Source organism: Cupressus sempervirens, chromosome 11 (assembly GCF_028749045.1).
Source record: "Cupressus sempervirens isolate cs-2001-9-10 chromosome 11, ASM2874904v1, whole genome shotgun sequence".
Taxonomy (NCBI): domain Eukaryota; kingdom Viridiplantae; phylum Streptophyta; class Pinopsida; order Cupressales; family Cupressaceae; genus Cupressus; species Cupressus sempervirens.
This window is the reverse complement of record NC_143128.1, coordinates 813,009,918-813,023,364: the sequence shown is the minus strand read 5'-3', so window position 1 is coordinate 813,023,364 and position 13,447 is coordinate 813,009,918. Positions and strand designations below refer to the sequence as shown.

The 13,447-nt window shown below is 40.5% G+C and overlaps 1 protein-coding gene across 1 annotated transcript in view; it reads right to left on the bottom strand.

The window, feature by feature from the left end:
• The window catches only part of LOC149532045 (BTB/POZ domain-containing protein), a 151,718-nt gene that overhangs the window by 29,208 nt on the left and 109,063 nt on the right, over window positions 1-13,447 (bottom strand). The window contains exons 5-7 of the mRNA XM_089811644.1: window positions 2,700-2,779; window positions 1,628-2,585; window positions 806-1,503 (exon numbers count right to left, since the gene is read on the bottom strand). Coding sequence (XP_089667770.1) covers window positions 806-1,503; window positions 1,628-2,585; window positions 2,700-2,779 — 1,736 coding nt within the window. The remainder of the gene's footprint in view (window positions 1-805; window positions 1,504-1,627; window positions 2,586-2,699; window positions 2,780-13,447) is intronic.

Here is a 13,447-nt window from a genome sequence, read left to right as displayed (position 1 = left end):
AGCAATCACTCACACGAAAGCGAAAAAGACAACGTATCCAAATCTGGAAGAGGAAAAGGAAAGGTTGCAGCAAGCACGAGCAAAAATAGAAAAAGAGATGGAAGCTGAAAAATCACAAATGAGGGACACTGTTGGCACCTCAAGGAGGAAATAGGCAGATCAAAGTATCATACGCCAGGTAATGCAAGCTGAGGTTCCCATGGAGCTAAATGAGCTCCTTCTTGCAATGCCTCAGTTACGGACTGCAATCCTGAATATGACACCATCCCCGAAGGCAATGGAAGAGCTAGGAAAAGATACACAAGGTGAAAATGGAACGACCACAGTGGACCCAATGCTACTTGCGCTCAACATAGGAAGACACCCTGCAGTAGTGGAGATGGGTATTTTCGGAACTATCTTCATAGAAACCATCGTAGATGGAGGGTCGGGAGTAAATGTACTACCGGAAGAAACATGGAAGAAGTTGGGACAACCTACGCTAAAATTCATTGAGGTGTGTAAATCTCAATGATAAAAATAATTTCAATAGTTGTTAAGTTTCTATGTAGTTTCATAGAGAACATAGCACAATAATAGGAATAATAAGAAAATTACTGAGAAACACCAAGTGTAAGAGAGTGAGATGTAGAAGAGGCAGGTGGATATTATTTAAGCTGTAATATATTATATTTATCTAGTATTATATATGCATATACATTAGAAAGTAGGCAATTGTGCAAAACTACTTTCTACCAAACCTTTCTATATCACTTTCTTTTATTCAATTAGGGTGAGAAATTGTAATAGGCTAACAGCTACTAACCCAAACCGAAAAGGTGGGAAATCACGCAATGGAGTTCGCATGTCCAAAGCAATAGGAGAGTCCTCAGATGTCTCCCACTCCCGTCCAAGGGGATGCTCTTGTTGATCAACTCTATCCATGACAACTTTGCTGCAGCTAGTGGCCATTGCAGTATCTCTACCTATTCTGCAATGTAAATTCTGCTCTTCAATTCTTAATGTTTGATCTGAATGAATTGGAATGCTATTGCCAGTTCCCTGCCCTAGTCCCACAGCTGCTGTCAAGCCATCTCTGGGTAAATCTATTTCTCCAAAGTCAACCCTACCTTCTGATTGCTCATTTGCCAAGTTGAGCTGATTATTCCTACCCCCCAATCCATAGGGAACACGGGAAAATACTACTCGTGTTGGAGGCCAAGTTGCCTCTGGAGGACCAAAGGAGGACCCTCTACCAATTCCTGCAAGACCATCTACAGCTCCTCTGACACGTACTCGTACTGGTACAGGGGACCCACTTGTTGCTCCTGTTGCATCTCCTGCATATATATTTCCTACCACTCCAGATCCACTATTTCTTTGTTGATCGTCCCTGTAAAAGCTTTCATTAGTTCGACCCTGTGAAAACAAAAAAGTTTGCCTGCATGTGCAAAGCTGACTTGTGAGGCAGCAAGTCTTGCATGTGTCAGCAGCTATTGCTAGGACTCTCTGTCTGAGAAGCATCTGCACGAAGAAACATTAGAAGCCTTTTTAGTACTTTCCATATGCATGGGCAACATAATTGAATAAGTACTTTTCTCATGTTTAAATTGCTTATCATGATAGAAGCTGAAGACAGAATTCTCACCTGTAACCACATCCCATCATACACTGATTTGCATAAGAAACCTAGTTCTTCCAGCTGCTTCCGCACATCAAGCATTCCTTCGAAGGTCATGTGGCAGTACAAGATACGACCACCTTCAAAAATACTAAAAAGTGAATCTAGTTTTTCAGTGTCACTGAAATCACTTTCCTTAGGACATGCTTTTAACTGTTTTGTTTCTACGACTCTTCCACCCCATGATGGTGCAAGGCATGAACCATATCTTCCCCACTCATTGGGAAATGCTCTGTTGAATGAACTGAACTTTGATGATGAGCACTGCTGTAAATGATCCTTTGAAAATGGCGTCTTATGAGCTTCTTTACATGCAGAATCCTCTGTATTTGACCTATAATCTCTAGCTCTGGTTGGGTCTATGGCCTTCTTTGATGATGAACACTGCTGAGGTTGATCCTTAGAAAGTGATATTTTATGAAATTCTATACATGCAGATTCCTCAATGCTTGCACTATAATCACTAGCTCTGCTTGATTCAACAACCTTCCACATTCTACTATGAGGTTTCAATATGCCAGACTCTATCTTTGCTTTATTAGCAGAACCATTCTTTCCGTTTCTGAGACCACATACTATTCCAGTATTCAGGGAAGAATGGTCCCCTTGGTTTATGAATACATGTTTTTCTTCACATCCCTCTGTGAACTGCAAATCTACCACAGAATCAGCCAGCTCAACAAGTATTTCAAGTGCAATTTGATGATTTTCGAAGTTTTTGTATGTACAAATCTGTTCTGGATCTGATTGAAATTGTGATTTGTGTTCTAATTTATCATTTACTTGTTCTCTTTGGCTGACCACCTCTCTCGTGGCTGTAAAATCTGTAGGCAAATTACTTGCCTCTACTGTATTTGACAAAGGGGAATGATGAACATCGAGTAAACCACCCTTCGCAAGAAGTATGCTTAATGCAAGCTCAAACCTGAATGGTGGTTTAAAAATTAAAAGCTAAACACATTAATCCAGAAGGACATTTTAAGCAGCAACTGCTTTCCCAAAATAGTAGCTAGTAAATACAGAAGAAATTTGACATTACCTCTTCTCCTCATTTGGCACCCACAGTTGATCAGATGTCAAAAGTGTGCAGAGTGTCTGAGCGGACAGTTTAGGAAGAGTCTGCATGGCAAAGGGTCATATGTTTAATAATTTTGCTGTAAACAAATTCTGTGACGAAGACCAATTTGGAAAAACAATCTTCATCCCTATAAGAAACACAAGCAGCTTAAAACGATGTTTTCAAAGGACATAAATGAAACCATGCAGTATAAAATGAATCAATTCCAGTTAATTGCCACATCCAAAACATTCTTAATGAAAGCTTTCTGTATGTGATTATGCCATATAAATCTCCATTATAAAGCCAACCAGGACAGAAGTAGCAAGTTACAATAAACATGTATTAACATTTTGATTTATCCCTTTCAGGACAGCACAAAAGGTAACAGTGTATAAGGATAAACCTTTTCTTCAAACTAGAAGGGAAGCTGCCTTGAAATGAAAAAAGAACCAAAAAACTTTGGGAAGTATCTTTAGTTTCCAGTATACAAATAACATAAAATTTTAAAAAGATACCTGGTTAATCATGTTGGGATATGAGCACAAGCCTAATCAATGCTTCTGTGGAAGAGGAGAGTTCTTTTGGTAATCTATTTGACTCGAAGAAAAAACACCTATGGCAACTAACAAAAGGCTCACTCTTTCTAGCTAAAAGCAGGGTCAAAAAAGCACGAGTACAACACAAAGATTGAATTGGATAAACACACAAGATGTTATGAATCAACTGGGGATTTGCATACAAAACTGAAAAACCCAAATCAATCAAAGCTGCAATAGACAGGTTGCAATAATTATTGTAAAGGGCACCCTAGAAATGCCCAAAAACTAAACCAACTGCTGATAGGAATTTAGTCAAATAATTTGCATCAAACCCTTTATTTCTCCATTAAATGTTTAGACCCATTTATGGCTCCGGAAGTAAAATGTTTGTTTGTTTTTATGTCTTCGCATATATTTGAAATCACATAACATGAATAAGAAGAAATTTATAATAATATGCAAACTGAAGATTGAACTACTGCTGAAATAATATTATTTTTCAAACTAATGAAATCAAATACATAGCAGACTTTTCAACTCACTAATTACTCCAGAATTATAACATAATGTTCCAGTAATGACTTCCCATCTTCCTGCTACAGTAACATGAATAGTGCCATGCTACAATGACATGAATAGTGTCAGGCTACAATAACGAGAATAGTGTTGCGCTACAGTAACGAGAATAGTGTTGCGCTACAATAACGTGAATAGTGTCACGCTATAGTGCTGCTACAGTATAATATGTCTTCAATCAGTCCAAGATCCTTATAAAATCATCCCTTCAGAATGGCATAAGCATCGGACAAGAAGCAGGAATGATATGAGCAAACACCCAATCTACCTGTAGCTGGAAATGCGCCCAATCTGCTTGTTAATGAAGCTAATAGCCATGAATTCCAAAGGCCAAACCCCAAGGGAATGAAGTCTAGAATGTCACAAGAGAGGATAGATATCTTCTAATGCCAAGAACAAATCTGCAACTCACACATTAATTTTCTTCTCATATTCAACCTGCTGAATGAAACTACTAATGCTCTCTTTTATTCTTTCTCCAAGGGTCGATTCAACTCTCATGAGCAATGTGGGATAAAAGATGCACAATATAAAACATATTAAAATATTCACATATGTCTAAGACTAACTAAATCAACTCCGTTTTGGCCCAAATTGGAGATGACTAGGCCAAAACACTCTAGGATCCCTTTAAAACCTTCATTAGCCCTCAGGACCATGTAGAACTAAGCTAACACACACACACTTGGTCAACTGCTAAAGTGGGGACATTACAATTATCAAATAGTGTTCAACTCAAAATCACAAGATCACATAAATAAGTGGTTTTAGAGTTGAACAGCAAGTAGGCATAAAATGATATTGGTTAAAAATCGATGTACCTAAAGTACTTATAATCAAAGTTTTATAATGATTTGTATGCTCAAGATTTGTACTTTATTCAAGACGAATTAAAAAATATGATACTTAACTCTCTATGGTAAAATAAAAAAATAGTTTCTTATACACAAAGGATAACTCAAATATCAATAATTCCAAATATACCTTTTAAAAGTTCATTTAAAAATAGCCAGGATCTGTAACAGTTATACCTTTTGAAAGTTTATTTAAAAATAGCTAGGATCAGCAACTCTGGAGTAGCAGCAGCATCTTGAGTAGCCTACACCCTTTGGAACATGTCAATGAACCTTTGAACTTGTGATTATTCCCAAACCAACTGTAAGAGCCCATGTGGATGACTTCAACCTCAAGGATGTTTTCACTTACGGTCAACAATTTATCAACTTTGAGTTCTCCATTTTTCTACCTTTTGAGTGAGAACCAACATATCATTTTTTGAATATCACTTCAAGGTCATCTCATCCAACATGACACTCCTTGATACTATTGTTTTCTCCATTGTTCTTTATGGCTTTGTGGTTTGGGGTCCTTCCCTTTTGGAGTCTAATTGGGCTTTCATTAAGCGAGTTCAAATTCTCATCCTTTGACGATGTATCAGATGCAAACAATCTAGACCTCACAATATTGTTCTTGTAGAGTTTAGGGCTTGTCCTTTCAAGCTTGAGGCTATTTTTGACAGAATTTGGTTCTTGCATCGTCTCCATGGTTTTTTTGACTCCTTGGGTTGTCAAAGGTATCCCTACCTTTCCTACTGCTCCTCTAAGTTCTTTGCTCCCCCAGTTGCTCCCTTTGGTCGGTCTCGCAGTTCATTTGTTCAAACTATGGAGCTCTAGGTTCTATCAAGGTTGAGATTAACTATCTTCCCCCATTCCAGTACTATTTGGATTCCCCTTCCCACTTCCTCCCTCCAAGATAGGAGATGAACAAGCATATCATGGAGGATATCTACAAGCAGTACATTCACAACACTTGAGCACTTTCTTGAGATGCAGGACGATATCATTGTTCGTCCTTATACTACTCATCATTGGCAACATTCCCTCAGGATTCCCTTGAGGTCTTTCAAAGTTGGTTCACAACATCTTTGTATTGAGACCAACTAGGAGTTTGACAGGTGTGAAAAGATTTACCAGCTTTTTTCTCTCGAGAGTCGGAGGAGCACTTTAATTTTCGTTGTCCTATCTACTATGAGATTAGAGTCAATTTTTATTCTCTTCAAAGAGGTCCAATCTCTCTCCTCCATGAGGTACACGGATCAGAGATGTGATTCTCTTTATCTGCAAGAGGTTGCTTGTCTACAAGATCATTCTATTCAATGCATTCTTCAAATGACCTTAGCGGCCTTTGGCTGACCAACCAAGGATGGTCCTGGGTACCAAAAGGCAGTTTACCGCACCTTCCCATACTAGACCTGTGAGGCCCCATAGATCCTATTCACAACGATCTACTCCTTGTCAAGTGGGTCACCCCTAAAGATAGATTTATCAGTATTGCCCCTCTGTCACTTCTACCAATTATCCTTCGGTTTTGGGGTATTCCATTGTCTCACTAGCTCCTTAGTTTTGGCTGGTGGTTTGGGGTTGCCCTCTTCCTCCCTCCCCATTCTCCTTGGGACCTTGGTTTCTCTTTCCTTCTCTTTGTTGTTCTTTGTTTCTTTCTCTAGATAATGTTTGGTGTTCATGTTGTTGTTCTCTCTAGTTTCTCTCTTTAGTCCCTTTGACCCATTTGCGGTCACGAGTTGGACATTAATAAAAAATCTATCTTTATCTTTATCTACAACTTTCTCTTCCATTGACCTCTAAAATCAAACACCACATGCTCAGTTACCTAATCATTCTCATTATAAGATGTATAACAAATCAGCAAATCAAAGAGCCAATTTTCTTCAATCTCACCCAAATTACTCTTCTGCTCACTCAATGCTTTTGTTTCATTCTCAAGAAGCTGAATCACAAACTTATATTGTTCTTCTCGCAAACTTATATTGTTGATTAGTGGTTGTTTGCATTCATATATAATGTCAGATGCTCTAATGGGGTTAGGGGATTGTGTGGAGTTGCTTGTTTGGTGAGAGACGGCCTTTTCTGCTCAACTTTTGTGGCTCACTTCAACAATTCTTCCAAGTTCATGTGGATCTGCTTTGGCCTAATGGCATCGCATTGTAGAGATGCTTTCATCGCAGTGTGTTATTTTCCACCGTCTTCCTCAAACTATACCATTCATAGCACGGAGAGTGGCAACCCATTTGAGGAACTACATGAGCACATCACCGTATTTTCTGGCTTGGGTGACATCATCGTTCTGGGGGACTTTAATGCACGAACTAGAGACCATAAGACTCCCCTCCATGATTGTGGGTCGGTTTGATTTGTACGATGAAGTCAAATCCAAACACACTACGCTTACAACGATTTTCGCAAGGACAATCAAGGTCCCCCCACTAGATATGGTCACCATCTATTGCATTTATGCAAGTCTTTGGATTTGGTGATCTTGAATGGGCTTTCCTATTTACTTACTTCTTGTCATTTCACGTGCTAGCCTCACTGCGACAACACTAGTGTTGTTGACTAAGCCCTTTCCTATACTTCTTTCATCTTCTCTATCTATCGCTTCACCATCTCTCACCTTCCCATGGCCGATCACACCCTCCTTAGCCTCACCTTCAGGATCTCCCCTCCTTTGCCCAACCCCTCCACCCCCCTTACCCCCCTCTTGACATGGTCCCCTCTACTTGCACCTTCTTTTGCTTTGTTGAGAGCAAACATGACCTCTTTGCCCACCACCCTAGACAGCTCCTCCCCCAGTTTTCCCTCACTAACTCTGGAAAATGTTCCCTCCATATAAGCTTTGCTTGCTATCACATTATGGGAGTTTGCCCTTCTCTCCATTCCCCATCATGCCTCGTTCCTTTGTTGCAACCCCAAGTGCAAGGGTTCTTGCCCCATGAATCAATCATTCGATGAGGACTACAAGTCTTGTCACTTTTCGATTCGTTCGGATTTCTCCACCCATTGCCCCTCATTTGTCTAGTTGAGGCTTGACTACCACTGCCTTTTTTACCATAAGAAGCATCTCATGTCTCGAAATTAAAATAAATTAACTCGTTCTAGAATTTAAATAATATAAGGACCTTTAATTAGTTACTTTAATCAATTAATATGTGGCCCAAGTTAATATTTGTATATGTGGTTCCGATTGATTTAATATATCTCAGACCTATTTTTATTTTAGTTTCGGTTGGTAAGTGTTGTTGTCAACTATCTTTGTACACCCTCGGAAAGGTTTCCCCTAATGGGTATTTAAGCATGGCTTGTAGGTAGTCGTAGATATGCATTCTGATTTTTTATTTTGTATTGCGAATTCCCGTTGGGATTCTCTGTTGTTCGCCATTTCGGAAGTGAAAGACCTTCCCTATTTGGTTTGTCCAATTTTGGTGGGATTCAACCCTCACCCTATTCCGTCGCCTGTAACACTTTGCTTAGATCTGGCACATCAGAGCACAATCTCCGTAGCTGATGCATATATATATATATATATATATGGAATTGTATTGGATCATTTATTCTATCATTTTATAGAATATTTGGTGAGTGTGTTGTCTTGATATCAAATACAATTCGATCTCCACATTTTGGAAGGCCTCAAGTTCAATCATACAACCTCACAAGCCTACCGTATGGCCTCCAAGTGCACCCGTACGACCTTCAGGCATACCGTACGGCTTCATCCACTGTTGCTTCCCGTACCTATCTGTTGCCTCACATACCATACGGTCCCCTAGCTTCACCGTACAAACTTCCTTCTTGTACGGTCACCAAGGTAAACAACAGAAGATCCATACACCATTTGCTTCAGCAATTGCCTACTGTACACCTTCCCCAGACACCGTACGGCCATACTGCAACCCCATCCATATGGACATTTAGCATTCTGGAACTCGCTATCAAGCACTCAGGACAAACAGATCATTACACTGTACTGTACAACCATCAAGATAATACCGTACTACCTAAAGCACTAGCCACTCGAATCACTAACCTGAAGCGCTGACCTAAAGAACTGGCCACCCGAAGCACTAAGGGAGAACTACCTGAAGCACTAGCCACCTGAAGCACTGAGGGATACTACTTGAAGCACACAACCAGACTACCTGAAGCACACGACAAGAATACCTAAAGTATACTACGAGACTTCATAAGGAAACTCTAGAACGAAATATTACAGTGGTATCAGAGAAAAAACCTTTCGGGAACATTACCGAAACTGTTCGGGAAATCTCCAAAACTTTCAGGAGCACTACTGAAACCGTACAAAACATTACAGTAGTATCGGAGCAGAATCCTTTCGGAAACGTCTCCAAAACTTTCGAGAACATTACCGAAACCGTGCAGAACATTATAGTGGTATCAGAGCTAGTGATCTTGCCAGCCTACTGGGATGATTAAAGATTTTGGGTACTTGGATCACACTATGGCCCTAAATAGCAATGGAGAATGGTGGTTGATGGCACTACAAAGGATTGGCAAAGAGCTTAGTGAGGGTGTTGATCTTCCATTAGATATATTGGAAGTTTATTTTTGTCAGGTGAACCAATTACCTTCAAGATTTATACAGAGAATCCTCTCACCAATTAAGGAGGCCTTAAGTCAACCCAGGCTTTTGAGACATCATGACAAGGATAAAAGATTGGCAGTTGTAGCATGTCTCAGTGAGGTCTTGAGAATTTTGGCTCCTAAAGCACTGAATGATGATAACACCATGATAGAGATATTGCAATTAATAGTTGACAGCTTTCAAAGTCTTAATGATTTCAGTAGTGACCCTTTTGGTAGGAGATTTACAATATTGGAGAATTGTGCAAATGCCAAAGTAACCTTCTCTTAGATCTCGAATTGCAAAATTTGGTCCATGATATGTTTCATCACTTTTTAGTCACCATCAAGAAAGATCATGATACTAAGATTTCAGTTGCTATGGAGAGTCTTATGATTTCGTGCATTGAAGAGATGGATGAAATATCCCAACCCATCACATCTATGTTATGGGTTGTTCATAATCTAGAATGTATTCCCTCTATAGCAACATATAGATTGGTTAGTAATGTTTTCAAGCATTGTGAAGAAAAACTAATATCTCATTTGCACAAGTGGGAGAAAATGACTAACAACGATAAGGGTGATGCTTTACGTGAGGAGAATGAAGGCATGATTACAGGGCCGCTCTAGGAGGATTTGCTAAATCTTTCTACTACACCAACATGGGGAGAACACCAAAAAAATGAAGAGGTTGCTTGCACAAATCTTGTGAAGACATGGATGGATCAAGTTGTGCCCAAAGTTGTGTCTATCACCAAGGCACTATCCGTTGAGGAAGTTCCATCAGTTGTCGAAGTTGTGTCCATCATAGAAGCTATGCATTGCCGAGGCTCTGTGGTTGTCACCAAAGCTATGTCAATCATTGTGGTCTTGTTCGTCGCTAAGGTTGTATGTCTGTCACCGTCATTGTGTTTGTCACCGTCGTGTCCATCATCGTCATGTTCGTCACTGATGTCGAGTCTGTGTCCGTCGTCGAGTCCATGTCTGTCACCATCGCCGTATCTATCACTGACGTTGAGTCTGTGTTCGTCGTCGAGCTTGTGTCCATTGTTGTCATGTCTATCACCATTGTATCCATCACTGTCATGTCCGTCACCAACGCCGAGTACATGTCCATCATCAAGTTCGTGTCCGTCACCATTGTCGTATCTGTCACCGCCATGTCCATCACCGACGTCGAGTTTGTGTTCGTCGTTGAGTTCGTGTCCCTCACTATCGTGTCCATCACCAACACCAAGTCTGTGTCTGTTGTCAAGTTCGTGTCCATCATCGTCATTGTGTATGTCACCATCGTGTCCATCACCGTCATGTTCGTTACCAACATCAAGTTCATGTCCGTCAACGAGTTTGTGTCCGTCATCGACGCCAAGTCCATCGTCGAGTTCGTGTCAGTCACCATTGTCGTGTCTGTCACCGTTGTGTTCCTCAACAACGTTGACCATTGTGTCTATCACCGACGTCGACTTCGTGTTCGTTACCGTCATGTCCATCACCGACATCAAGTTTGTATACCTCATCAAGTTTGTATCCGTCACCGTCGTGTTCATCACCGACACCGATTCTGTGTCTGTCATCAAGTTCATGTCCATCACCATCATTGTGTCCATTGTTGTCACTATCACCATATCCGTCATCGTCATTGTGTCTATTGTCATCACCGGCGCCTTGTCCATTGCCATGTCCAACACCGTCATCGTCATGTATGTCATCTTCATTGTGTCCATTGTCATCACTGCAACCGTATCTATTGCCAAGTCCATCATCTTTGTCACCATCGTTGCGTCTATCAACGTCATGTCTGTCATCAACGTCAAGTTTGTATCCGTCGTCAAGGTTGTATCCGTCGTTGTAGTTGTATCCATCGACGACGTCATGGCTGTCTCTGTCATCATTGTGCGTTCGTCATTATCGTTGCATCGGTCGCAATAGCTATGTTTGTCGTCATTGAGACATTGCTCGCTGTCGAGGCTCTATCCATCATCGAGACTTCAACTGAGGTTTTGCGTGCCATTGAGGTTTTATCTGCAGCTAAAATTTTGTTTGCCGCCAAGGTACTCTCCATTGAGGTTTTTTCTGCCAAGGTTCCCTTTACTGAGCCACTCTTTGTTGAGGCTCCCATCATCGCAGCCCCCATTACCGAAGCTCATGTCGCCAAGGTTCTCACAATCGAACCCCCCTTCATCAACATTCTCACTACTCAAGCTCTCTTCATCAAGGTTTCATCCATCAAGAACATAATAGTGATCATCGTGGTTGTGTCAATGGGTAAGTTTGTGCCAGCATCAACGTTTGTGTGCATGACCATACCCAAAGAGATTTTTGAACATAATGACATAAAAGATTTCATCAATTTGTGTCATTGGATCCTCGTGTAGGCTACGACAATGTTTATCAGAGTGGCACAACAAATGCTTAATGACATTAGGGTGCAAGGGAGGTTTGATGACAATTCAATCATTTCGCCTACGTGTTTGTTTTGGGATCTTGGTGACTCGAGATACGATAATATTTATATCAGAGTAGCGCAGCAAAAGTTTGATAGCAATGTGGTGCTGTGGAGGATTGTTGTCATTTCACTTGTCTTGCCTGCGCGTTTGATTTGGGACCCTGGAGCTGTTGGTGTTTCATCACATAACGGATTACTTGAGGGCAAGCAATCTTTGGGTAGCGAGAATTTGTAATGTCCCAAAATTTTAATGTAATTTTTTTAATTAAATTAATCAATTAACTGGTCCTAGAATTTAAATAATATAAGGACCTTTAATTAGTTACTTTAATTAATTAATATAGCCCAAGTTAATATTTGTATTTGTGGTTTCAATTGATTTAATATATCTCAGACCTATTTTTATTTTAGTTTCGGTTGGTAAGTGTTGCCGTTGGCTATCTTTGTACACCCTCGGAAAGGATTTCCCCGATGGGTATTTAAGCACGGCTTGTTGGTAGTCATAGATATGCTTTCTAATTATTTATTTTGTACTACGAATTCCCGTTGAAATTCTTTGTTGTTCACCATTTCGGAAGTGAAAGACCTTCCTATTTGGTTTGTTCGATTTCGGTGGGATTCAACCCTCACCCTATTCCGTCGCTTGTAACACTTCGCTCAGTTCTAGCACATCGAAGCACAATCTTTGTAGCTGATACATATAAATCTGGAATTGTATTAAATCGTTTATTCTATCATTTTATAATATATTTGGTGAGTGTGTTGTCTTGATATCAAATACAGTTCGATCTCCACATTTTGGAAGGCCTCAAGTTCAATCATACAACCCCACAAGCCTACTGTATAGCCTCCAAGTGCAGTAGTACAGCCTTTAGGCATACCGTACAGCTTCCATCTCTACCGTACGGCTTCATCCACTATTGCTTCCCGTACCTATCTACTCCCTCACATATTGTACGGTCCCTTAGCTTCACCGTACAGACTTCCCGTACGGTCACCAAGGTAAACAATAGAAGATCCATACACCATTTGCTTCAACAATTTCCTACTGTACACCTCACCCAAACATCGTACGACTGTACTTCCTACCATACGGCCTTCCTGCAACTCCGTCTGTATAGACATTTAGCATTCTGGAACTCGCTATCAGACACTCAGGGCGAACAGATCATTACACTATATTGTACAACCATCAAGATAATACTGTACTACCTGAAGCACTAGCCACCCGAAGCACTAACTTGAAGCACTAACCTAAAGCACTGGCCACCCGAAGTACTAAGGGAGAACCACTTGAAGCATTGGCCACCCGAAGCACTGAGGGATGCTACTTGAAGCACACAACCAGACTACTTGAAGCACATGACAAGAATACCTAAAGTATACTACGGGACTTCATAAGGAAGCTCTAGAACGGAACATTACAGTGGTATCAAAGCAAAAACCTTTTGGGAGCATCTCCAAAACTTTTGGGAACAGTACCGAAACCATTTGGAAAATCTCCGAAACTTTTGGGAACACTACCGAAACCGTACGGAACATTACAGTGGTATCAGAGCAAAAACCTTTCGAGAGCATCTCAGAAACTTTCAAGAACATTACCTAAACCGTTTAGAGCATCTCCAAAACTTTTGGGAACATTACCGAAACTGTGCAGAACATTACAAAGCAAATGTTCTTTGCAATGTAGTGTAGATCCCTCTATGCCTCCCTTCTACAGTCTCTGAA